At 40.8% G+C, this 27433-nt stretch overlaps 2 protein-coding genes across 5 annotated transcripts in view; both read right to left on the bottom strand.

The window, feature by feature from the left end:
• CENPI (centromere protein I) overlaps positions 1-12830 on the bottom strand; it is a 64490-nt gene extending 51660 nt beyond the window's left edge. Inside the window, exons 1-5 of one of the 4 annotated variants that reach the window (XM_027609355.2) lie at positions 12760-12830; positions 11199-11431; positions 10350-10487; positions 6302-6420; positions 5908-6015 (exon numbers count right to left, since the gene is read on the bottom strand). In XM_027609355.2, coding sequence (XP_027465156.1) covers positions 5908-6015; positions 6302-6420; positions 10350-10487; positions 11199-11418 — 585 coding nt within the window. In that variant the 5' untranslated portion in view covers positions 11419-11431; positions 12760-12830. Of the gene's footprint in view, positions 1-5907; positions 6016-6301; positions 6421-10349; positions 10488-11198; positions 11432-12532; positions 12609-12669; positions 12720-12759 lie in introns of those variants that run through there. The other 3 variants (XM_027609356.2, XM_027609354.2, XM_027609357.2) reach the window with 3 other exon arrangements.
• A 1482-nt stretch (positions 12831-14312) lies between these two features.
• Positions 14313-26424, bottom strand: TMEM35A (transmembrane protein 35A). The gene is made up of 2 exons (XM_035725810.1): positions 26129-26424; positions 14313-16156 (listed from the first exon to the last, which is right to left on the bottom strand). Exons 1-2 carry the CDS (start codon positions 26246-26248, stop codon positions 15749-15751), a joined length of 528 nt encoding a protein of 175 aa, XP_035581703.1. The 5' UTR covers positions 26249-26424; the 3' UTR covers positions 14313-15748.
• Positions 26425-27433: the final 1009 nt, after the last annotated feature.

Below are 27433 nucleotides of genomic sequence, written 5' to 3' on the forward strand. Positions count from 1 at the left end.
CTATCTCTCTCTGTCAAATAAATAAAATCTTTAAAAAATAAAATAAAAAATAAAAGAGACATCTAAGACATGAGGACAAAAAAAGATTAAATAAAACCCCAAAAGATGGAAATATACCAAGCAACTCCAGCCAAAATAAAGCCAGAGTAGCAATGTCAATCTCATACAAAATAGACTAAAACAAAAAGCATTTCTAACAGAGTTTACTCCATAACAGGTTTGATTCATCAGAACAATAAGGAAACTATAATTGTATATACACCTAATAACAGATTCAAAATATATAAAGCAAAAATTGACAGAGCTTTCAAGAAAAACTGACAAATTTGCCTTCACAGTGGGAGATTTTCAACATTTTCATTCAGTAACCGATAGGTGGGCAGCAACAACAACAACAAATTTTCCCGTAAGGAAACAGGAAAATTTCAATTCCAATAACCTTCATTCTCTCACTCAAAGTTTAACAACTCTCACCCCATGGTCACTCTGAATCTTGTCATCACATTGAACCATCCCCTCCTGAAATCTTAAACTCGAATGCTACAATTTCCTATTAGTCCAGCTTTTAATCCCACTACCTATCTTGACTATCACCAAGGCATCCCAAACTTCAGCTGTGTGTGTATGTTCCCAATCTGCCCTCTTCTGTCTTCACCTTCTTCCCTTTTCTGTCTCAACTCCCTGGTCCAACAGCTCAATCACTCTCATGCATCCTTGTCCAACCCCGGAGAAACTGCCTGTCCTTGCATATTAGTAACATCACATATCCATGCTCTCTAACCCCATCTGGGCCTTCAAAACTTCTGTCTTTAATCACTTCCTATTCCCATTTCCATCAGGAGCTATTTCAAAATTTATACTGTCTCCTCAAATATAATATTTTATCCATCAACACACATCCTTTTTGCTTGTCAGGAGAGGTATCTCTCTTCCTATAGAAAGCAGATTCCTGTAGTTTTAACTCTGATTCCTAGTCTTATTTTGCTACCTCTCCTCTGTACTCTCACAGAACCCTGTGTATAATATCATAGGATTTATCACACTATACTTATCTTCTCCCTTACTACATTTAAAGATCTTCCAGGTTAAGTCTCTTACTAGGTAGCTTACCTCAGCAAAGTTACTTAACTTTTTCATGCCTCAGTTGTCTCCTCTCTAAAATGGGAATGATATAATTTACTGTAAATCCTGGTTCCAGTCATGGGACCCTGGGTAATTATTTGACTTCTCTGTGCCTCGAGACTCCTCGTCTCTAAAATAGGGATAAAAATGGGGCGCCTGGGTGGCTCAGTCGTTTAAGGGTCTGCCTTCGCTCAGGTCATGATCCCAGGGTCCTGGGATCAGGCACCACATTGGGTTCCCTGCTGAGCAGAGAGCCTGGCTCCCCTCTCCCTCTGCCTGCCGTTCCCCTTGTCTGTGCTCTCTTTCTCTCTGTCAAATAAATAAATAAAATCTTTAAAAAATAAAATAAAATAAAATAGAGATAGAAGTATATACTTCCTAAGGTTGTCAAGAGGTTTAAATGGGTTAAAACTACATTTTATCAGGTGTGTACTTTATACTTACAGCACATTCCAGTTTGGCCCAGCCACATTTCCATTGTTCACTAGTCACATGAGATTAATGGCTACCAAATGGACAGCACAAGTACAGAAAATAGGTGCTCAATAAATATTTTTTAAAAAGTAAGCTCTACTGATTTCAAGCCCCTAACATGGGGCTTGAACCCATGACCCCAAGATCAAGAGTCTCATGTTCTACTGACTGAGCCAGCCAGGAGAACCTCAATAAATATTTTATAAGGAATACTGATGTCAGAATACAAAGAACTTTCAGAACCCCAGGACCAGAAAAAAAAAATACTTTACATAGTCTAACATTTTTTTTTTACATTTTAACATCTCTGAAAACAGGAATAATCTTATAATTATGTCATCTGACAGTTTTAATGACAGTATTATTTTGTAGGGTTCATAAGATAAAGATGCACCTTACCAGGATGGCATCTTAAAGTTGACAGAATAACTGTGTATATAAAGCACCTAGTACCTGGCATATAGGCCTCACATAAATTAACTATTATGTCTTATTCATATTTGTATTCCCAATACTAAATTCAATGTCTGGCATAGTATATAGTTAATAAATGTTCATTAAGTGAACTTCTACAGCATGGCTTGTGAGCTTTGTACATCTAAATTCAAATATATTATATGCCTTCCAAAACTACCTTCTTCTCACAAACTTCCTTTTATGGTCAAAGATACCATCATTCTGAGCCATGCTGACTTAAAAACCTCAGATCTTTATCTCCTGACCCTTCCCTTAATCCAGTTTAGGAATCAGATCCTGTCAATTCTTCCTTTATAATTTCCCCTTTCAATTTTTCATTCCCACTGCCACCTCCTTAGACTAAGACAGTAATTCTCAAACTTTTTGGTATCAGGACTCTTTACATTCTTAAAATTAGAGGATCCCACAGAGCTTTTGTTTATCTGGATTATATATCTATTGATATTCACCATATTAGAAATAAAAACGGAGAAACTTAAAAATGTTTATTAATACATTAAAAAATAAGGGCGCCTGGGTGGCTCAGTTGGTTAAGCGACTGCCTTCGGCTCAGGTCATGATCCTGGAGTCCCGGGATCGAGTCCCGCATCGGGCTCCCCGCTCAGCAGGGAGTCTGCTTCTCCCTCCGACTCTCCTCCCTCTCATACTCTCTGTCTCTCATTCTCTCTCTCTCTCTCTCAAATAAATAAAATCTTAAAAAAAAATACATTAAAAAATAATAAACCCATTACATGCTAACATAAATGACAGATTTTATGGAAAACTATATTTTCCAAAAAAAAAGACTAGTGACATAATTTTACATTTCTAAATTCTAATGTTTTTGACTTAATAGAATACAGCTGGATTCTCTGCTTCAGCACTAAACCTGTTATGTTCTAAATTGAAGTACATGAAGAAAATCCAGCCTCACATAGATATGTGTAGTTGGAAAAGAAAGCACTATTTTAGTAGCCTTTTCAGAAAACTGTATATTTCTCTTTTTTTTTAAAGATTTTATTTATTTATTTGAGAGAAAGAATGAGAGAGAGAGCACATGAGAGGGGGGAGGGTCAGAGGGAGAAACAGACTCCCTGCTGAGCAGGGAGTCGATGCAGGACTCGATCCTGGGACTCCAGGATCATGACCTGTGCCGAAGGCAGTCGCTTAACCAACTGAGCCACCCAGGCGCCCTCTATATTAGTCTTGATAAATGGTAGGCTCTTAAGAGTTAGCTGCAATGTGGAATCTGAAACCTTAGCAATGAACTCTCTTTGTACTGTTCCATTACAATTCATTGCTATATAAAATTAAAGTCTATTGAAAAAATGTTAAATACACACATATAAACATAAAATTCATTGATATATCTTGCATTTTGAATGGATCTTTTACCCATGCATAATTTTACAACATCATACCTGGTCATCTGGAAAATACTGGTTCACTGAGTTATACCAACCTTCCAAATATTGACACATTTCATTATATAGTATCTAAAAATCACATTCATTAATACTGTTACCAATCTCATCAGAAAAGTTTAAGTATTGGGAAGCTGTCAAGTTCACAGTGGTAGATACAAATTTTCCAAACTCATAATTTTCACTGGAAAGCTCAAATCCTATCATTGGCAACAAATACTGTGAGTTGTTTTCTTTGAAATGACAGGCTGGCTTTTCGTTCTTGAAAAAACATCTGCCAAATACCCATTCTGAATAACCATAGTTTATATGTCAGTCATTCTTTCAAGTAAAAATGGTATTCCATGAAGAAAGCAGCTAGTTTAGCTCACAACTCAATGTCTCAAGTGCTTTTCCTGAGGACAATTGCAGTTTAGTACACAGAAGGGATTTATTTGTACTTCCCATTTCATCACACAGAATATTAAAGACATGTCTCAAACGCTGAAATTTAATAAAATTAATGAATTAATTTTTGCTGCTTCATTTGGGACATTGAGAGAAACTAGCATTTTTTTTTTTTTTTTTTACTATAGTGAAGAATAAAATGACCATTAATACAGTTTGGCCCCACTACCCTGATTCTTGCTAAGGCACAAGCAGTTTTAGTCACCATTACTTTAGCACCATCAGTGCAAATGTCAACTCAATGAAAATACCAGATAACAGCTTGATATTGCTATGAAAATAATTTTGACCTCTCAGAACTCCTGGATCAGGGAGCCTCAAGGGGCCCACAGATCAAATTTTTGAGAATTGCTAGTCTAGGACTTCATGTTATACCTGGATTATCATGTTAGTCTCCTAACTAGTTTTCCCAACAGTAGCCTCTCTCCTTATTCATATTGCTTGGCATTACTAAACACAACTTCCTATAATTCCGCTTTCAACATGTTCTGCCCAAAAATTATCAGTGATTTCCCGCCTCCTGGATAGAGAATAAAGTTCAATTCCCTAGCATCACCTTCAAAGACCTCTACAATCTTTCCTCATCCAACTTTTTCAGACTTACCTTCCACCACTCCCTGACACAACTGTAATTAAGTCAGTCTGATCTATTTAAGGTCTCTGGAAACAAAATTTACACAGCTCACAACTCTGCATGAAATGTTCCTGTCATATGAAATATTATTTCCTTTTATCAAATCTCAAATCCTATTCTACCTTCAAGGCTTAGCTTGATGCCCAAATTATTTATGATGCTTTTTTAAATCACTGGTTTACAGTGCTCTCTTCCTTCCTGGAAATATCACAATTATCCTCACATTATCATATACTGTCTTTGATAATTTAACTCCTGAGTTGTTTTACATGCTTTCCTTAATCCCCCAACTGGATTAATAAATCCCTGGAATACAGAAACTCTCTGCTAAACTTTTTTTTTTTTAATACACTCCACACCCGGTGTGGAGCCCAACGTGGGGCTTGAACTCACAACCCTGAGATCAAGACCTGAGCTGAGATCAAGAGTCAGACACTTAACCAACTGAGCTACCCAGCCACCCCAAAACTTTGAGTCTTCTACAGCGCCTAGTACAATGTAACAAAGACAGTGAAAACATCAATTTTTAAAAATGAAATCAATGAATGAATTCCCTTTCCAAAGGTAAGAGGAATTTGGTTTAGATGAATGATTCACAGGGACTATGAACTACCGATGGTCCTTGAAAGTCTTCCAGGTGGACAGTAGATTGATTTCTTAGAGTTATTAATGTTTTCAATGGGAATAACTATGCTATTTAATCAAAATCAGTCCATTGGCATCTCATCAAAAGCAATCCTCTCTTTCTCATTAGTTCTGATGAAGTTTTTGCAGTGTTAATCAAGAAAATGTAGAATAAGGGGCGCCTGGGTTGCTCAGTTGGTTAAGTGACTGCCTTCGGCTCAGGTCATGATCCTGGAGTCCCGGGATCGAGTCCCACATCAGGCTCCCTGCTCAGCGGGGAGTCTGCTTCTCCCTCTGACCCTCTTCCCTCTCATGCTATCTCTCATTCTCTCTCTCTCAAATAAAGAAATAAAATCTTTAAAAAAAAAAAAGAAAATGTAGAATAAGTGACCCATAGGGCCCTGCCAAAGTGGTTTTAAAGGGAAAAGACAGCAATCACTGCTTTAAATTAGCAGAGACTCCAATGTGGAGTCAATTCTATCTATAACATTTTTATTTCCTTAAAAGAAGATATAAATCAAATATGGTAAAAATGTTGTATTTGTTAATATGAAAGACAAGTGCAAGGGTGTTTGTTATGTTATGCTTTCTACTTTTCTATACGTTTGATGTATTTTAAAATAAGGAAAAAAGCATCGTGTGGCTCTTTGAAGCACACCTGGTTTGTCAACATACAAGAGAGCATACCATTTGACTGATGCATGACATTGTCCAATTTTTACTTACCAGTGCGTCATCTTGCAATGAAGCAAAAAAGAAGCCATAGAGCAAGTTAATTTGATCCTTGTGATCAATGAAGTCAAACATTGCAACCAGCCAACGATAAAAAAGTACCTATTGAGAGACAAAATGCTTATCTTTAGAGAAATATAACTGGCACAGGAGAGAGCTTAATTCCCCACTCAGGGCTGTTTTAGAAGCTTCTAGCACAAAGTAGGATAATAGATTTTATTTCTCAGTAAAAATTTCTGCTTGAACGAAGTCCCTGCATCAAGCTATATTGTTCCAAAACTACAGGCTTTGCACAAAAGGCCACTGCCATTACTCCATAAGTGGCTCTTCCTTGCCAGCCCTTAAGTGGTTCTGAAGGACTTATCATCAAACTGTTTAAAAAGATTACCTTGGTGCTACCAGAACACTTGCCAACACAAAGCCAGGAGACCGCCTTAACCACAGAATCTTCTGATATTAGAGTTGTTGGAATCATACACTTCAATATCCGAGTGTTTATAGCACTCCCTAGAAAGCAGACAAACTCCAAATTAAACTACATTTTAGAATCTTGATTGTTCCTTTACTATTATTCACTCTTAGTCCTAAAAATTTCACTTTATACTGAAGGCAATAAAAAAGTAATTTGATATATCCCTTATCATCATTACAAAACATAGTTTCAAACAAAAATGTAACTTTAAGTTCTAATGTAACTATAAAGCAAATTCTCTGGCTCTGTATTTCTATTTTAAAAGGAAGGATGCCTACAGGGTTTCTTTTTGGGGTGATGAAAATATTAGAGAATGGTGATATGCTAAAATCATATGAATAGAATATGCTAAAAAAAAATCCTGAATTGCATGCTTTAAGAGTGAATTCGGGGCATCTGGGTGGCTCAGTCGATTAAGCATTTGCCTTCACCTCAGGTCATGAGCCCAGGGTCCTGGGATCGAGCCCCACGTTGGGCTCCCTGCTCAGTGGGGAGCCTCCTTCTTCCTCTCCCTCTGCCCCTCCCCCTCCTGCTCATACTCTCTCTTGCTTGCTCTATCTCTCTCAAATAAGTAAAATCTTTAAAAATAAATAAGTAAAAATAAAAGAGTGAATTCTATGGTATGTGAATATACTTCAAAAAAGTCTTAGGAAAATTTCAGAGATTTTTTTTTTTAAAGATTTATTTATTTATTTAAGAGAGAGCGAGCGAGAGAGAGAACGAGCGCCTGAGCAGGGCAGGGGCAGGGGGAAAGGGAGAGAAATCCTCAAGCTGATTCCCTGCTGAGCGCAGAGCCTGACAGGGGGCTCAATCCCAAGATCCTGAGATCATGACCTAAGCCAAAACCAAGAGTTGGACGCTTAACAGACTGAGCCACCCAGGCACCCGAAGATTTTTTTTATTTTATTATTTTTTAATAGCACAATAGATTCTGACTTATTTAAAACTATTGACAGACATCTTGCATGAGCTGCTTCATTTAAGAATAAATAAATTAATATATTTGTATTCTCTATCCCTCCCAAAAAGTGGGAAGGACAGCAGAATGGAATAGCTGTTCTTGGAATTAGCTAGCAGTAATATTCTATACTGGTCCAATCTTTCCATCATACTCTCTGGGCTCCCATGGTATTCTCCCATCTGGTAATAGAAGTGATGTTGCAAATACCTTTGCATACACCCTATATCAATTTCTGCTTATTAAGGCTTCAAGAATTAAATGTATATCTCATCAATTTTGGGGGCATGTAAACATTGTCTCACTTGCATTATAATGTGATGATCACAACCACTCACTGAAAAAACACTGTTCTTAACTTCTCATGCAAATAGAATTCTCAAAAACATCTTGGATCCATGTGTCTTTAACCACTGTTTTACATACATTAACAGTGTGCTGATCACATCCATTCACTATAATCATACTGTTCTCAACTTCTGCAAGTAGCATTCTTAGAAACATCTTATACGTGTCTTTAAACACTGTTTTATATGTATTAGAGCATGATGATCACATCCATTCACTGAAATATCACTGATTTTTTTAAATGTTTTATTTATTTATTCATGAGAGTCAGAGAGAGAGAGAGAGGGAGAGAGAGAGAGAGGGAGAGAGAGACAGAGGGAGAGGGAGAGGGAGAAGCAGGCTCCCCGCAGAGCAGGGAGCCCGATGCGGGACTCGACCCCAGGTCTCTGGGATCATGACCTGAGCCGAAGGCAGATGCTTAACCATCTGAGCCACCCAGGCGCCCTGAAATATCACTGATCTTAACTTTGCCTGCAAGTAGCATTCTCAGAAACATCTTATACACATCTTTTTTTTTTTCCTGAGGGTGAAGACCTCTCTTTTTTTATTTTTAAAATAAAAAGTGTGTAGGGATGCCCGGGTGGCTCAGTAGGTTAAGCGTTTGCCTTCGGCTCAGGTCATAAACCTAGGACTGCCTGCTGCTCCCCCTGCTTGTGTATGCTCATGCTCTCTCTGACCATAAATAAAATCTTAAAAAAAAGTGTGTATATTTCAGATGTATATGATGATATGATATTCATATACATAGTGGAAATGATTACTACAGCCATGCTAATTTACATATTATCTCACGTTATCATTTTTTGTGTGTGGTGAAGGCACCTGAAATCTACTCTGATCAAATTTCTAGTATTCAATATTATTAACTATAATCATCATGCTGTATATTAGATCTCTAAATTTATTCATGCTACATAAATTCTCAATTTCTACCCCATCATTCTGTGGAGAAGGAAGCAGCGAGGGCAGGTAATGAATCATAAGAATAAAAATTTCTGTATTCCACTATGGTTTCTTGTTTTCATTTTCTTTTCTCCCCAACTCCCATCCCCTAACCCTTCTAAAGTTTAAAACAGTCCAACCACTAACACTTCACACATGTACCAAATTCAAAGGGTCAATTCAATACAGACTCAATACTTACTTCCCAGCGACTCTTTAATTTCTAAAGCGTCTAAAGTCCTTTTATACTTAATTATGACACTGCAAGCACACCTGCCCCTGAATATGAATTTCAACTTAGCAAAAGAGCTACAGGTAAAGATACAGTAGTGATGGAGGATATCACAGAAATAACTAAAAGGAGACAAACAATTAAGGAGGCCATATTTGACATCACCAATTCCAGCTTAAGGGAAAAATGAAAAGTTAGAATAGAAAGCCAGAGATTGTGTTTAAAACTGTTATATACAAGTTTCCAAGGCTGAGGCATGCATTTGCCACAAGACCTGGCAAACATCATGAAAACCTTTTAACCATTATTTTCTGAGATTATCAAAAAAGGGAAATTCCAAAATAGAAAACACCTGTACATCCCATACATGTTTTAAGAGGAGAAGGGAGAGAGAGAATTCTCAATAGACACTGATCAGTTAAACATGGGTTCCTGGAAAGATATTAGAACCAATCTGAAACCACTTACAAGAAGAAGAGCCAATTTTATCAGGTCAAATTTCTCTTCATAGGAAAACACAGAGAACTAATCAAGTAAAAGGAGAGAACTAAAATATCTGAGAGTCATATTTTGAATTTGGCTAGTAATGTGTTGTTGCTTTAAAACACACACCCCTGCAAAACACGATGGTAGGGCATACACAAAGGAATCCAATATGCAAGGGCCAGGAAATAGTATATAAAGCATCTAGTTTTGATAGATGTCTTAATATTTCCAAAAAAAAAAAAAAAACAGTAGAAAACCCAGTAGCAGTATGGTACAGTATAAACACTACAAGGGGAGTTAGGACATCTGAGTTCCCCAGTTCTAGCTCTGACATTAAATAAGTTTCTTTAACCACTCTGGGTCTCAGTTTCCTCGCCTTTAAAATGAGGATGTTCAAGGCCTAAAATATCTTCTGAGTCTGAATTTGGGTGAGAGTAGGTTAAAAGATTCTTCTCAAGCAAAAGAATACTGGCCAAAAAAAAAAAAAAAAAAATACTGGCCAGGTGTTCCTTCCTTCCAAGAACCTCTCCCCCTCCATTTGAAATGCACTTAGAACAGGAAAGGAAGCATTTTCTCAAAAGAAAAAGCATCTTGACTATCATACACACTGGAATGAAGACAGTTTCAAAAGGAATTTACCATAGGTAAGTGAACCTAAAAGCAATGAAGTAGACTAAATGATCTCTTAAGCTGCGTTATCTATGCTTCTTAAGAGAAATACTAAAAATGACTCCCATGTATTTGGTGACAAGAGCCTATACATTCTATTTGTAAAGACATGTAATAACTAACCATTCTCAGCATATGTACATAGAAACTTTTGGTTCATAAGGTAGCTTAAACATAAGAAAGGCCCATTTTATCATCTTACCAGATTGGTTTTATGAAGAAAATAGTACAAATAAAGAACTGCAACTGATTCCAATAAACAATCTATTTCAAAGTCTGGAAGGCAAAACTAATAGCAAACTGATAACAAATGTATCCCCTTAACATACCAAATTTGCCACTGAGTGCCACATTTAATAGAATGTCAATTCCTTCTGGAGCTAACCCATTCTTCCAAGCCACATTTTCCACAGTTTTCAAGTGTTTTTCCAAGATTTTATCTTTACTCTGTGAAGTTTTAATGGGACCTGAAAAAGGAACAATATTAAATAGTGGGACCTTTAAAATTCTTTCAGTCCTCAACCCCAACAGTTACAACTTGGGATACTTGAAATAGCGTTTGTTTGTTTGTTTTTTAAAGTAGGCTCCACGCCCACCATGGAGCTTGAACTCACAACCCTGAGATCAAGACCTGTGCTGAGATTGAGAGCCAGATGTTTAACCAACTGAGCCCAGGTGCTCCTAAACAAATAGCTCTATGTTAAAAATGTCTTCCCCCAAACCTTTCAAAGCCTTTAAAATTCTAGAATATTTAACAGCAATAGAGCAACAGCACCTTCAGTGAGGACTGAATCATGCCCTGGCATCTCTGCTCTAAACTAACTAAAAGCACTGAACTTAGACTATGAGCAGATTCAATACTAGGACAGTTCCCAAACTCTGCTGCAAATCGGAATCACCCAGAGGAGCCTTTTAAAAATCCTGATGCCCAGCCTGCATTCCATGCCAATAAAATCAGAATGTCTTAGAGTGGATGCCAAGCATCAGGATTTTTAAAGATTCACAGATAACCGCAATGTGTAACAGCATACTGATATTAGGAAGCGCTCAATAAATGCCTATCAAATAAACAAAAGCATGAATGAGCAAAAATATGCTTTCCTTTAAAAATCCTTAAGAAAAAGTCTAGGACATTTTTACAGAAATAGAACTTTCATAAGGAAAATTATCTGTCTTACCTTTCTCAAAGTATCTCACTGCTATTTGCAGAGCATCTTCTCCTTGATCATCAGCATGTCCACAATCGTCCGCTGTATTGTCTTGTCCATGTTTCAAGCTGCGCTTTGAGTCATTCAGGTCCTCTTTTTCTTCCCCAGCCGGATTAGTCTCATAAGTATCACTAACTTGTGAAGTCCTCTTTTGAGCCTGAGAGTCCTTCACTCTCTTTTGAGATGACATTATTGCACATGTTCTACACAGAAACAAGTGTCAAGTTACCATTAAACAAACCATCCCTTTTTACTCCACAAAGACAGGAACCATATCGGCTTTGTATTCCCAACATTTAGTACACAATACCTAGCGTACAAACAGTACACACACACACAAATCCTGACAATGATTCAGGAAACAAAAAGGTTAACTTTCACAGAAGCCCTTGACTTAAACAGGAATAGGGAGAAACAACTCTCCAGGGTAACATTCACCAGTTGAACTGGACTTCTTGTGGGGAAAAAACTGAGTACAAGCAACATAGCAAGTTCTCTTAAAATGGCTCTATCACATAATCAAATCCAAAACTAATCCATCTCCTACATTCAGTCTTACTTTTTCCACTATTTTTCTCCACCCCCCGCCTTGATTTTGCTTTTAATCTTTTATGCTCTCCACTTGGTGAGTGCTAAATTAAAATGGCATAGTTCAAAAGTCAAACTGGTGACCAAACTAAGGATTCTCACAACAGAATCGTTCCCTATTAAGTAATTCATTTATTCAGTAAATAATTGTTGAACATCATCTATATGCAAAGCACAGTTCTACTTACTAGGGATAAAATAAAACAGTCAAGGTCTCTGCTCTCGTGAAACTTATGGGGGTAAGGTGGGAAGGAATGTGAGAGAGGGGAGTGATACCATCTGATTTGTTTTAAGACCGTTTTAGCTGCAGTGTGAACAGAATGTGAGGGGTCAAGGAGTGAAAACAGGCGAATTTTTAAAAAAGCCTTCACGAGTCCAGAAGAAATATGACTGTAGTCCGAACCTAGGCCTAAGATAGCGGTGGAAGAGGTAGGAAATGACTGATATGTTTTGGAGACAGACTGGGCAAGGCCGTGATAAAAGAACTGGATGCAGGGAAAAGGAAAGAGAGGAACCCAGAAAGACTTTTAAGTTTTGGCTTCAAATGGGAAAAACTAAGGAAATCGTTGGAATGACCGTTACTCGACCCCACCTCCCTAAGAACATATGAGGCCAGAGCAGGAAAGCGGTACGTCTATCTAACCCACTGGGAGGTTCCGAGTTCTGAGTAGTTTCCTAGGGTCCTAAAAAAGCAGCGCGGGAGAGCAGATTCTAACCCCATCCAGTTGAACCGTCCCATCGCTTCTCAGGAAGCCAGCCCCTCAGACTGCCACAGCAGAGAGCGAATATGGCCACGACCACCGACCCACTGGACAGATTCCTAAGCTGGGGAAAAACCCGACCCCAGCCACACCTTGCAGGAGAATCCTGCTCAGAAATCTGGAGATTCCCTCCGCTCTGAGAGCCCCCATTCTGCGCGGTCTTAAAAGTAAAAGTACCTCACCTAACACACTCCTCAGTCGCAAAGCCTCCGGAATCCCAACGCCGCCTCCCGGATTCAAAAGGGCGAGCCCCGCCCCGCGCATGCGCTTCTGCAGAGATCCAGGCTGCACTAGGCGGAGCAGCGCGCTCTGCTGAAGCCTGATTGGTTGGGTGACACCTCAACGGCGCGAGGAGGCGCGCGCGCGGACGCTGACGCAGACCCAATCCCGAGAACCGCTTGCCCCGCCCGCCCCGGGTAGGGGACCCGCGACTTGTGGGCCGTTGCTGCTGGAGCCAGCTGATTGGCTGCCGTTCCCACGGTCCTGATAATGTTCGCATTCGTCATTTTGCGTAAAACTCGACAATTAGTGTCCTGATTCCTGAATTTAACAAGAGTAATTATAGTGATAATTTTGCCCAGATTGACCTGCAAGTGTCGGGACTTTGAATTTATAGGGAAAATATGAACCTTGCTGGACAAGAGACTTAGGTTATTGAGTCTATGACTTCTGAAGCTGTCGCTTTTCCCAGGCGAAGCTCTGGGGTGGGAGGAAAGGACGGCTGGATCTGCCCTTCTTTTACCGAGGGTGGGCATTCATATCTTCCAGGGTTTGCCAAAAACCTGGGTCCTAAGCTAGATGTGGCACCTTGCACGTAACCCGCCAGGCCACACGTACCGATTTCTAACTTCAGTGAGTCTTAAGGAAACTGGCTGAAACAGCAGCAAGGGTTTAGTTTGAGATCTGAGCCTAGTCCCTGGTTTAATCTCTTACTAGAGTAGGAATTAAAGAGGAAAGGTAGATTAAATGGCTCTCACTGAGTTTTTGAGGCCAAAACATATCCATAAACTGGGCAAAACTGTAGGAGGGAACTGCAATCTTAGGGAGAAATGAAGAATCAAAGATTAAGTTGATATATTTGGGAAAGACTACACCAGAAATTACTATTTACCACACCTTATATGATTTTCAGAGTACTTTCACGAACTCTTGTTTAATCATGCAGGAGAATTGAGTGATATTTTATCCAGTACATAAACTGCTCTTATCTAGGAAAACTGAAAATTTCTCGAATCATTTTTCATACTCTTAATGATTTCATAGACTCAACTGTGAATTGGAATGGATTTTAAACCTTCAATCCCCTTCCCTTTTGTAGATGATGAAGCTGGGGCTCTGAGTGGTGAAATAACTTGCCTAACATGACAAGTCTGTGGCACTGGAACGTGTGCCACTTTATGGATACACATAGTGAGTGAGAGTCCTTTGTTTCATACACCTGCAATTTTCTCTGAACTCATTCTTCCACCTTCCCTTGGCATCACCTAGTGAAGCAGAACTTCCCAAACCTGAAAATTGTATTGATCCTAATTCTCTGGCTTTCTGTCTTATGTGCTGACGTCACCGAAGTGTGGGGAAACTTAAATGAGATTGAAAAGTTGGTAACCTTGTTAGTATACTAAGTGATTATAGTGTTCCTTCTCTTTCTTCTCCCTCATCCAGAATCAAAAATTAAAGAGCCAGAATTGCTTCATATGACCCTTTCTTCCCATATTTTCATTATCTGTCCAGACAGTTTCCTCCAAATTTCAAAAATTTTTATTTTGAAAGAATGAGAGAAATAAGACAGAGGTATCAATTAACAAGAACAATGACACTGAAGAAAATACAATTATTTGTACTCCCCCCACACACAATGCCCCCACCCCTCTCCCCATCCCTGGCACAATAATGTTAAAACCATCAAAGCACATCTAACAAGGAGAAATAGCAGTATGGAATGAAGAAAGCAAAGTTTCATACTGCTCAATCCAACCAACCCATATCAAATGTCCTTCCCCCTGCTGAACTCCAGCCACCATAACGATAAAGAGGTGTAGAGGAGACAACCACAGGAGTAACTTGGATCTCTGCTTACACTAGCAAAGTTCAGTGAAGAGTCAATAGGAGTAATGAATCTGTCTGGCAGGGAAACCCTGGATACAGCTCTTCTGTCAAGTCTCAGATGATTGAAGAGAACAGCTAGAGTTTGAGATTCACAGACTTCTAACAGGACTAATCCCTGCTCCCTCAACCGCAACAGTAGAGCAGCTGCCGATCAGGTTGGGATTCTCTGCTGAGAATAGTAGGAAGTGAGGCAGCTTTTGGCTTAAGAACCCCCCCAAAAAAGATGTCTGGTAACAAGTTTACTGCTTCAATTTCAAACTGTGAGCAAAGGAGCTTAGTAGGTTGGTTTAGGGCAAAGGCAAGATAAAACTCCAATTTTATCACTTGAAGAATTAGATTATGTGTTGACTGCATATATCCCTTATTTTAATTAAACTCAATATGGAGTATTTAAAATTTCAACAACTGTTACAGTGGAAGCTAATCAGTATAACTCAGTGTCTCAAATTGAAGGAACTTTCTTCTAAAGTGGTAAATTTAAGTTTTCAACTTAATTTCCCTCATCCCACAGGAATACATCACTTGATTTATACCAGAAGTAAGTAGGATTCTCTCTAGAGGAGGTTTATTTTATTCTGCCCTCACTAGAATCAGTCTATAAAGGGAAGGATACCTCTGCAGGATTAGTTCAAGATCAGAGCCTTCTCCTCGCACCTGTGTGCGTGCACACACACACACACACACACACACACACACACACACATACACAAACACACGCACACGGACAGTAAATACATTTTCCCACACATAATCTTGTGTGGGAAACAGTCACATGCTTGCTGGAGTCCATCTCACAAATACATTTCAACAGTTAGCCGTATACATGTACATGCAGCAAGATGTGAGAGTTGCCCCAAAGTGATTAAAGGTGGTGCACATATGTCTATGTGGGGAGGTCATTTTAGGGTATAGGTGTACACAAGCCAATAGGACCATTAACTTGCAGATTATATTTTTTCCCTTTCCCTCAAGATAAATAAATCAAATGAAAAACACACACTGACATCTTCCTGGGTGTCATGGAGGCAACTGCCTGGAAGGTTCACTTTTTGCACTTCTGCTTTCCTATGACAACTTCATTTTGCCCTGAGGGGCCTTCTCATATAAGGAGGGCTGCTCCTCCGCATTCCCGGCATTCCCTGCTTGCCCTGGCGGTGGCAAGGGCTTCTTCTCAGAAGACCGGTCTTCAGGCTTGCGGGCAATCAGCAGGCGGCAGGTGAGCAGGATTCCAAACACCAGAGCATGGGCGTAGCGTTTGAGAGGATCACCGACTAGTTGATGGAAGAAGAGCACGGCCAACACCAGCAAGAGTAGGAAGAAGTTGGCCACATCTTTGGGACGCCCAGGCACAAGGGTCATGACAATGCCACAGGCCACCTCAAGAGCACCAATACTTTTGCGGAGGAGAATGGAATTGATCCCCATTTTCTTCAGCAGAGGGAGGGCTCGGACATAGCTCTTGTAAGCACGTTTCTAGAGTGAGATACCACAAGGAATGCCACATTAACCATGATTTTAAAATTAGAATGAAAGACACACAAGCAAGGGCCTCCTTCCCCAACATTCCCTTTCTATGTCCCAACCAGGTCCCTTTTTTTTTTTTTTTTTTTTTTACTGGGGCCCCTAAATAAAAGCCTTGTAATTAAGATAAGAAAAAAACAAGCAATCTTCTCAGGTCACAGTGAGTTAAACCTTAGTAACAGCAGGGTGCCTGGGTGGCTCAGTTTGTTGAGGGTCTGACACTTGATTTCAGCTCAGGTCATGCATGACTATGGGGCTGGGCTCTGCGTTCAGCATGGAGTCTGCTTGTCCCTCTCCCTCTGCTCCTCCCCCCCACTTGTGCTCTCTTTCTCTCTCTAAAATAAATAGATAAAATCTTTAAAAATAAATAAGACTTGGGCGCCTGGGTGGCTCAGTTGGTTAAGTAACTGCCTTTGGCTCAGGTCATGATCCTGGAGTCCCTGGATCGAGTCCCGCATTGGGCTCCCTGCCCAGCAGGGAGTCTGCTTCTCCCTCTGACCCTCCCCCCTCTCATGTGCTTTCTCTCTCTCATTCTCTCTCTTTCTCTCTCAAATAAATAAATAAAATCTTTAAAAAATAAATAAATAAATAAGACTTAGTAACAGCACCAAAGAGAATTTGGCTTTATAGTTAAAAATTATTTTCTGATTATAAATCATAAACAACACTAAAAGCATTTATAAGAAAATTTATTGGGCCCATAAAGTCTGGTACAGATTAGCCACAACCACATTTTCTAGTGCCTGCCTCGTCCAAACCCAGATGCATACAAATACCAACAAAATCAAAACAAGGCAAGGCACAGTATGATAAAGCCTCACTAATTTGGACTTCCTTAATTTGGAATCTGTGATAATTCAGAAAAAAGCTAGCAGGAGTTTATATTTGTGGAATCTGCAAAAATTAAAAGTGAGTACTAAGTAAATAGAAAAATAAAAATGTGTGCAAATGTTAGCCCCTTATATATCTTTAAAATATAGTAAGATAAAAATCATTCTCATGGTCAGTGAGATAAAGTCCCAGGCCTTTACAAAACACTACTTTGATTAGCCTGGTGCAAGTTCACTAATTTTAATTCAACAAATATGTATTGAACACCTACTATGGATTATGCAATGGAGATAAAAAGGTAAACAAGACAGGGTCAAGAAGCTCTTGATCGAGTGGGGGGAAACAGATACACTAAACACCAGTATAAAGCAACATGGTTAGTGACACATAATAGACGTCTTTACAAGATCTAATTGTAGCCCAAAGGGAGACATCATAGAATAGAGGAGGGAGTCACTGGATATATTACAAAGTAATAAGATTATATTGACCTTAGGGTAATAGATAATCATATTTTTCACTGTATTCAGATTGGCCTGTAGTAAATCGATGAGATTTTATCAAGTGTCTTATTATGTTGGCCCACTGCTTTGTTTTCAGTAAGTACCCATTAATTCATTCAATATTTATTAAGTGCTTCCTTGCGCTAGACACTGTACTAGGTACTTTGGATACAGATGTCAATCATTCAAAGGCCCTGCCTTCCTGAAGCTTGAGTTTATATGAAGACAAATTATGGATGCTGAACAAAATTATGCAGTAGATACAGTGGAGCCACACCAGAGTGGTCAAGTTTCCCTAGATGGAAACGGAGAAAAGCTAGAGTGGAATATTAAAGGAAGTCCAGGTGTTTGCAAGATCAATAAGGGAAGGGCATTGCAGGCAGAGGAAACTGGATAAGCAAAGGCCCTGAAGCACAAAACAGATTTGGGTGTTTCAAACACCGCCCCAGTTCAGCATAGGTTGGGAGAGGGAGGGGTGAGAGTGAGACATGAGACAGGGGAGATAGATATGAATCATGAATCATGAGAACTATATATGTCCTCTTATATATGTCTATATATGTGTCACTATGAGATCATGGGGAACTATATATGTTGTGTTGTGGAGGTGGATTTTATCCTATAAGCCAGGGGGAGCAACATAATTTGCTTTTGAGGAAGGTCCCTCTGGAAAAAGTGTGGAGGATGGATTGGGAGAGGTATGCCTGGAAGCAAGGAGACCAAGTAAGAGACCTAGAGTAATGACAGTAGAGATATAGGGAAGGGGAATGAGTCAAGGATACCTTTAATGCAAAATCAACAGAATTTAGTGTTATACTGGAAGTGGAACCTGAGGGAAAGGGATAAGTAGAGAAAGATCTCGATCTCTGGCTTGGGTACCCGGGTAGAAGGGTTTTACCATTCTCCAGGTTTGGGCATGCATCTGAAAGAACAGGTTGGGGGTGGGGCAAGGGGTAAGAAGGAGTAAGGGACTCAATTTGGATTTTTTAGTTGAAGTGTCTCTAAGACATCTAAGTGGAGCTGTCTGGTAGGCAGCTCAGTAAGAGAGGTCTGGAATAAAGATATAGAATGGATAGTCATCAGTATCCCAGGTAGAATGTATATGTACAGTGGGAAAAATTGTGTGACAGACATTTAAGAAATGGAAAGAGAAAGATAGTCCACAAAGTAGACAGAAGAGAGTGTGGTCAGAAAAATAGGGGGAAAGCCAAGAGAGACAGGGTAATGGGGGCCAAGGTTTTCAAGAAGAGAATAGTCAAAAGTTCCAGATGCGAGGCAAGTATCATAAGAATCAGGCAAAAAGCCAACTTAACCTCTTAGAAGCATCTGGCACTTAGAATAGTGTTCACACACTCTAGGTTTGGAACAAATGTTAAGTCATTTCTCTCACTTTTGGGTTAGTGAATGCACCTTATTTCATGGATTAATTATCATGAGTGGCACAAGATAATCCTCTATGAGGACTGTTAAAAGACCAATGGTTTAGTGAAAAAAAACAACAACATGGGTTTTGATTCAAACAGACTTGGCTTTAAATCCCATCTCTGTCACTTTCTAGTTGGGTGTCCATAGGCAAATTATTTGACCTCTCTGAGTGTCATTTTCCTGAGCAGGGTTAAGACTAAAATGAAATGAGCCAGGCTACTTGCCTTGAATGCAAAATTTAAGAGGGCACCAGAAACATTTCTTGATTAAGGTAGATAATATCATTAATGAGCAAAATATCAAAGCTTTTACATAAATGCAAGATCCAGCTCTGCACTTATACAACCCTGCTTTATCTCTTCCCAATCCTGGCCCTGTCCGATCCTGTCTTTAAAATTTCACCTCCCCCTAGTCCCTATCCTGTTCCTGAGCATGTAAAGGAAACACAGAGTGTTAGTCATCTTTCCTCCCTCTTCCCATTTTAGGTTAAATCAGGGACTTTCAGAGAAATTTGTAGAGACGTTGACTAGTCCGCAGAGTAAAACTCTGGGCTGAACTGAGCCAGACCCACATGGAGCAGAGCACAGATGAGGGTTAGGGCACCTGGTGGTGGGGAAAAGTGTACCTGTTTCCTCTCACTATTAAACTAGATGCCACCTGCCCACTCTCTCCCCTTCTGCACTCTGGTGACAGTAACAGGGCAACATTAGGGAAGAAAATCTAGACACAAGAGGCTTCCTTAACACTTGTAAGTGAGGACTATTTCTAATTAACAGCACAAAGCTTCCCAAGAGGCAGTTCCTAAACCCTAAATGTAAGCTTTTGACATGATGCACACAGGAGGCAAGATAAGTTTCCCACAGTCAGTTCAGAGCCAAGACTTCCAGATGCTGGCTGAGTGGCTTCTGGAAACGCTCCTTTTTTGGCTAAGGCTAACCACCCATCATTCAAGAATAGATTCTTAACTATACTATAGTGGAATCTGTAGCCTGGGGCCAAATTCCACAGTCTTTAAATCAAGTTCCTAGAACTTGGGTGATTGTTTTTCTTTACATTTGGTGTAACTTCATATTACTTTTTCAGTTGTTTATCTAACTTCTTAAACTACAGCTGTGGCCTCTTTTCTTCCCTTTCCTTTCTCCAGAGGAAACTGCACATGGATAAGCCATTTCATCAAATCTTTAGTTCAAAGCTGAGTAGGTACGGATAGCATCTATTCCCCAGGACTCCAGACAGGGAATATTTAATTTGTTAGAAATGGGACTAAGCTTGGATGGAGTCTTGACATTATAGGAAGCCCTTTATTCTTTCTCCTGTGGAGTAGGATGGAGACATCAAAAGAATCCTACTATTGCCAGCCGCATCAGTGTTTGGTCTGGGCCACCTCAGTTCTATCAATAGAAGGTTCACATGTCTTGAATCTATAGTAACTAGAGCTCTAAAGACTTAATTGTTCTGATAGTAAGAAAAAAGAGAGTTGACTGAGTCACTCTCCCAAAAGGCTCTCACAATTCACTTTTTAGGTCTGTTTCCCTTCCACTGCAATGACCCAGACCCTGTAAACTTAGTTTCTTTATAGGGCAGGGAAGCAGGGAAGAGGAGTGTTTAGTCAAATGTTTCAAATCCCTTTAATCAAAAGCAATCATCCAACAATATCCTTGGGCTGAGATTCTTAACATAAGCTAAATTTCAATTTGAGTTTTGCCCCTAAGTTGCTTGGAGAAAATTACTAAGCATTTTATTATCTGGGTTTCCCGTTTTTGTAAATTAAATGAACATTTTGGAGATTTAGTAAAAAAAAAAATCATAGCATCATGGCATCAAACAAGGGCCGCAGGCACACACACACACACACACACACACACACACACACACACACATATTTCATTATTAATGAACCATACAATAACGAGAAGTCCATGTGTTTGCAAGCAAGCCACGGTGATTATTTTAATGATAATAGTGGTGAATCAAACCGGTCCTTTTTTATGGTATGAGAAGATATGATTCAGACATGAGTCAAAAGCATATGGAGCCTTTCTTTAGTCATACCTTTTTTCTTTTTGTCATTTACTCTTCACAACACCCCAGGGTCCATGATCTCATATTAATGACATTTATTTGAAGAGCTCAAAACTGTCTAATTACATTTATCTTCAGTTACAATTAATAACTGATCCAAGTCAGCTAACAGGACAAAATGGGAACAGAGACCAAGTGGTTTGGTCCACTTCAGTATACTTATGCCAGTTGGGTAAAAGAAAAAAAAAGGCTAATCTACTGCGAATTCCATCTATATAAAGTTCAAAAACAGGTAAAACTAACCTATATTGTTAGAAGTCAGAAAATAATAACTCTTGGGGAGGTAGTAACTGGAAGGGGCCATGAGGGGGGTTTCTGGGGAGCTGATATTCTGTGTTCTTGATATGGGTGCTGGTTACACAGGAGTATTCTGAAAATTCCTTGAACTGTACATTCATGTTAGATGCACATTTCAGAATGTATGTCACACTTCACTAAAATTTATAGAGAGAAAAAAAAACTATGAAAGCCAAAGAGGGCACTGACAAAAATACATTTTGGCTAAAATTCTCAGCCTCATTGCTATCTTAGACCATAAAGGCTACATAACTGCTGCAAAGTATACTGATTCCAGTATGATTTCCCTGCATTTTTGTAGGGGGAAAAGCCACATGTGAGTTCTTGATTATTTCTTAAATGCAATAAAAAGCCATCACGTGTTTAATTGCCAAATATCCATGTGAATGATAAACACATTTTAAGCAATTCTACTTCCCACTGTCATATAGTACCTACCTACAGGGGAAGCTGGTAAACCTGGTCCTACTAACCAAACTGGATCCTTCCCAGATTGCATTTGAGGCCCAAAGGTAGCTCTGTAACAAGCATAGCTGTTGGCCACTGAGACCTTAAATGCTCCAATGCCCTGGCATCAGCTCTGATGGAGTTTAGCTTGGGATGGTTGACTGTATGAACTAAGGCAAAGTCACTTCACAACTCACAGGCAGTTTCCTCTCTGAGGGAATGAAAGTACTCTCTCAAAGAGCAGTCTAAGCATCAGTGAATCACTATCTTACCACCTAGCTGGAAAGCAATTAATGGCGGTGATTGGAAGCATAAAAGATTACCTAAGGATGTTAAATAAACTGCCCAAATGTATCTGGAGCATTTCCCCAGGATTATACAAACTGGACGGCATTTAACTATAGATAAGCCAATCAACCAAATCAACAAAGCTTCCCTCTGAGGGGATGCGAAGAAGCAGAAACTTGCCCTGTTTTCCTTGGGGCCAAAATCCCTTGGCTTCATTGTGACAGGATTTTGGGGTATTTTCTCACCATTCTACATGTGGCCCCTTTTGATTACAGAATGGAACCACTGCTACAAAGAGCTGGATACCAAATTTAGAGCAAGTCAACCTTTTGTATGTTCCCCATCACTGCCCAGAAAACTGCTTAGCAGCATTTGTAAGTGCTGTCTCCCAATTTCAAGTGAATTAATGAAGGCATTTAGTCAAGGGAGTGATCAGTCATGTTGAATTCATGTGGGCTTTAGAGTACTCTATAATGACACCTGCTAAATCTGGAGGAGGTATGGGGTGACATACACCAAATGGGCAATTCGGAGTGACATCTGGAAGTTCTGCATGGAATCCACTGTGTATTAACCGGCAGCAAGTGTGGAGTTTTCAAAATTAGCTAATTGCATAAAGCTCTGTTCACCAGGGCACATGAAAATAGCATCTTGCTCTTCTAAATGCCTGATTTCAATCCCTTAAACTGACCATTCAAATTAGTCAGGAAGCCACTGCATAATGTGGAATCAATTATCACCATCACTTCACCCAGAGCATTTCTTGAACATTTGCTATATGTAAACACTGTACCAGATACTTCCATATATAATCTCAATATTTACAACAACCTTCTAAGGGAAGAATTATTATCCTCATTTTACAGATGAGGAAACTGAGGCAGTAGGAATGGCAGGACTCAAGCACAAACCTATACGACTGAAAGCCTGTGTTCTTTCCATTAACCATTCCTGGCTTCCGCAGTATACAAGAAAGAAGCTAATAGTCATTTGTCTGTTTGGTTTTTAGCAATGATTCTTTATGGAGGGGACAACACCTAAGCATAATGCTAATGGTTTTAGAACAAGAAAAAAAAAAAAACAGTGGCGGAAAAGAAAAAAACCAAAAATCTAAATTTGAAATTGGTTTCAAAGTAAAAATATGGATTGGTGTAGTTGAGCTGTTATGAAAAGGAAACAAAAATATGCCAGATATTTTCAAGAATCAGTTGCAAGTTCTGACATCCAAAAAGGCAGTTGTAATCATTAATGACTCCTCTACTGAGAATATTCAGTCACGGGCTTGGTTTCTAATCTCTGCTCCCACAACAGCTTACCCTATGATACTGGATCAGTTTGATCCATCAGTAAAATAAGAATAACTAATAAAATGAATTTACCTCACTGATATGTTTTAAAGAACAAATAATCTTTAAACAACAACACTTTGAGATCTTGTAAGAAAAGCTACTGCAGGGAATGCATGACTGTTAATGCAGAGGAATTACTCCTAAATGGAAAACAGAAAATCCCAGATAATCAGCCTATCTGATCTAGAGTTGGGGTCCTACGGGGCCATACCCCCTTCTAAGAGCAAGAAATGGCTCCTGAACTACAGAATCAAGATCCAACCAGAGAACTCTGAAGGGTGGTGACCAGCCAAGACAATGCTCCAATGACTCATTCATTCACTCATCCATTCAACAAATATAAATTGAGCCCCTTCTTTGTACTAGAACTGAATTTTTCCCATTTCCTATGGATTTAAGAATAAAGCTTGGCCAGCCCAGGACTGGTGCCGTAGATCCTGTGCTGAACAGCCATCCCCAGCCTGGGGCCAATGTTCAATGCAGGAGGGGACCCTGGAAAAGGCAATCTGAAAATCCTCCTCAAGCTTCATACTACTGTGAAGTCTACCTCCCAGCTAGACATAGTTCTTCCATGCCCCTGAACACATAAGCACAGAATTGTGTGTACACACACACACACACACACACGCGCGCGCGCATGCACGCACAATGGTTCTATACAGCTGTATTAGCTTATACCTATTTAAATATGTTCCTCTGTGATATGAAATCTTGATATTGGTTTCTTCTGCTTTTCAGTAGACTGCAATAGACAGCTCCACTCCCTAGGAAGAAACCTACTGTAAACCCATTTGTGGCTGGTCCTCCTTGTGAGCTCCTGCCAAGCTGGTAGGAAGATTCCTGGTGACTCCATCTTAGTTGGATTGCCTGCAGAGCCTAACATTGTACTTAGGGTGCAGCGTGGGGTGGGGGGCCTCTAAAACAGCTGAGGAGGGCCTGGGGGCCAGGGAGTATACTGAAGAAGGATACTATGTCCTAAGGAAAAGGAAAAGTCAAAAATACCTAGGGTGCACACACAAACATATTAATACATGTATATATGAAAAGTAAAGAAAAGCAATAGCATATTCATTTACTTGTAATCTAACACTAAACTACTACCACCAAGACAAAAATATAGTGGCATTTCACCTCCACACTGTCCGTCTGCCTTTGGTGGCTTCTGCTACCCCACCTCCCCTCCCCTCCCCAGTGCAGGCTGCCTTGGATACTCATTTTGACCTGATTTCAATTCCATCTGGTCAAACATGCTGGGAGGAGGGGAAGGGAGAAGGAGAAATACATTAGTATTTGCCACTGGGGCTAGACCTAGGCCCTCGAGTCCTGGCCACCCTCCCCCAACCCAGGGTGATCCTGTGGTGAGAGAGACATGGAAAGCACCAGCTCAAACCCTGAGACAGAAGCCAGGGCTGCCTGCAAACATTTTCTGAGCATCTACAATCTGCCAGTCTCCATCTATTTGCAGCTCACGTTGAGGGGTTCTGGAAGGCTCCGCAGTAGGCTCCAGGAGAGCGCTATTTATTCCTGCCAACATGTGGGGCTAGTCCTCCTTGCTTCAGCCCTAACGGGGAGACCCTCTTGCCTCTTTTCTCTCCCTCTTCCTGTTCCTCCCCTAAGCTCCTTTCCTTCTTGACCTTGAGAGCCCAGTAATGGGTTCCCTCCCATTACTGGCAGTCAGGCAAAGGCAGTGAGAAGCAGGTTCTCTTCAGCTGGGGCGGGGAAATGAAGAGGCAAAGTGACAGGGGGAGAGACGAGAGACCGAAAGTGCTGGAAACATCCCCTGCCATCTCCTCACACTCTACAGCATAGGAACAAGTCCTCTTCACGCCCAACTGGGGAGAGCAGCCCAGCCCCCAGGTTGCAGAGGAAATGTTTTGGCCAGTCACCTTCCGTGATTCCAACTCTGCAGAGGGGAAAACCTGCAGAGGACCTGACCCCGGGCATCCACAGGAGGCAAGGTGGGAATTACGGACCATTTTGCAGGAAAGAAGAGGCAGACTTTGCAGATTAGCCCACAAACAAAACAAAACAAAACAAAACAAAACAAAACAAAACAAAACAAAACACCCAGGTCTCCCTAGAGAGAAGGGGCAGAAGGAGGCGCTCAGTGACCTTTATTTGGGCCAAGACTGCTTTGTCTCAAGGATACAGACACACACGCCCAGGCGGCTAGGGGATCAGCTCTCCGCCAGGGATGAGGAATACCTTTCCCGCCCCTAGGAATCGCTTGTTTTAGTAGCCCGTTCTCCCCCAGATCTTTCCCTCCTTCCCCTTTGTTCTTCCCTAAGATAAATAAACTCTCCAGATTGCTAAACTCTTAGCTCCAAGGGAAGGAATCAGACTTGCAGACTGGTTGCCCGGACTTCGGGTGTGCTAGAAGGAGGGAAGGATTCCTGCCAATGACAGGTGTTACGCAGGTCTCAGCCTTCTGGTTTACTTGGAGGTGGGGTGTACTCGCTGGGCGACCCCTCCCCCAACTGGCATCCAGTGGCTCCAAAACAGTTGCTCCCAGCATAGCCCACAAATGAAATCGCTCTTGTCCAGCTGCTCCTTCGGAGCCGCAAAGTTGTTGGGGAGAAGGTATGGTCCGGGGTGGGGGTAGGGGTTAAGAGGACCGGACCACGGACCGGGAAGGAAAGAAAGGGAGAGGTACTCACAATCCCTTGGGGGTGCGTCCCTCGTCACCCGTTTGCTTCACTTACCATCTCAGTGTAGGCATCCTTGCTGAGCCTGGGGGTCAACTTGATAGTTCCCATGAAAACAAAGAAGAGTCCCAGGGCCACTGAGAGGGCCACGACAGTTATGGTTCTGGGGGATGCCATGGGGTCACCAAGGCAGGTCCCAACTAATCCCTCCGCTGGGCGCACCCCGTCTGTCTAAGGCGCAGGCAGTTAGCACAGAGAGAGCTAGAGGGACGCTGCGGAGGCAGCAGGCAGCTAGAATGACAAAGGGAGGGAGAGGAGGGAGCTCGAGAGAAAAATTGAGAGATCGAGATTCAACCTCTCTCACTACAACAATCTCTGGGTCCTAATGCCCTACGCTTACTCCTGGCCAAAAGCACAGTCTGGTAGTTAAAGACCTAAACTGAGGTGGAAACTTCACATCTTAAAATGGGGGGAAAGTAGGTTATGCTTCGAGGTCAGTCCCTGGGCTGCCTCTGGAAGGAGGAATCAGGGGAGACCTCCTGCCCACCACTTCCCGCCAGGCGCACTTTTCATCTCTATAGACCTCTAGTTATTCACTCCCTTTTTGCAACCTCCCTCCTTCTCTCCCCTTTCCCTTTCCCTCAGTCGAAAGAGCGGTCCTCAGTTTCTTTGTTTCTGCAGTGGGTTAACACTCAAGGATAAAACTGCAAAGTTGTCAGGCTCCATTGCTCCTGAAAAAGGTTTATTTTTCTCTGCCTGGAAAATCTTTAATGGCTCCTATTGCCCAGTTGTTAACTCCAGAGTTTTAGATTTGGCATTTTGACCTCTGCCTCTCTTTGGAAATTTAAATTCCAATAGCTCCCATGCCTCCCCTCCTCTCCTATCTACCCAGGGCCCCATACAATCTGAGCTTTCCCACCTCCCCTACATTCCCTTTCCCTACTCCATCACTATTCCTTAACAAATTCAACCTTTTCTTCAATGTCATCTCCGCAAAGCCTTTCCTGATCCAGTCCCAGCTGGATATGGCTTCTCCCTCCTCTGATTTCCTGAAATAATAACCAATATCTGTTTACTAAGTTTACTAAGTGCTAAACAACCACCCTTTACTTGTATTAACTCATTATCTTTACAGCAACACTGTGAGCTAGGTATGAGCTCCCAATTTATGGATGGACCGTTGAGGCACAGGGAAATAAGTAACTTGCCCAAGAGTACATGCTGGTAAGTGGGGGAGAGCCAGAATTCAAACCTAGGCAGTCTTTTTTTTTTAAGATTTTATTTATTTGACAGAGAGAGACACAACGAGAGAGGGAACACAAGCAGGGGAGTGGGAGAGGGAGAAGCAGGCTTCCCGCTGAG

Source organism: Zalophus californianus, chromosome X (assembly GCF_009762305.2).
Source record: "Zalophus californianus isolate mZalCal1 chromosome X, mZalCal1.pri.v2, whole genome shotgun sequence".
NCBI lineage: Eukaryota > Metazoa > Chordata > Mammalia > Carnivora > Otariidae > Zalophus > Zalophus californianus.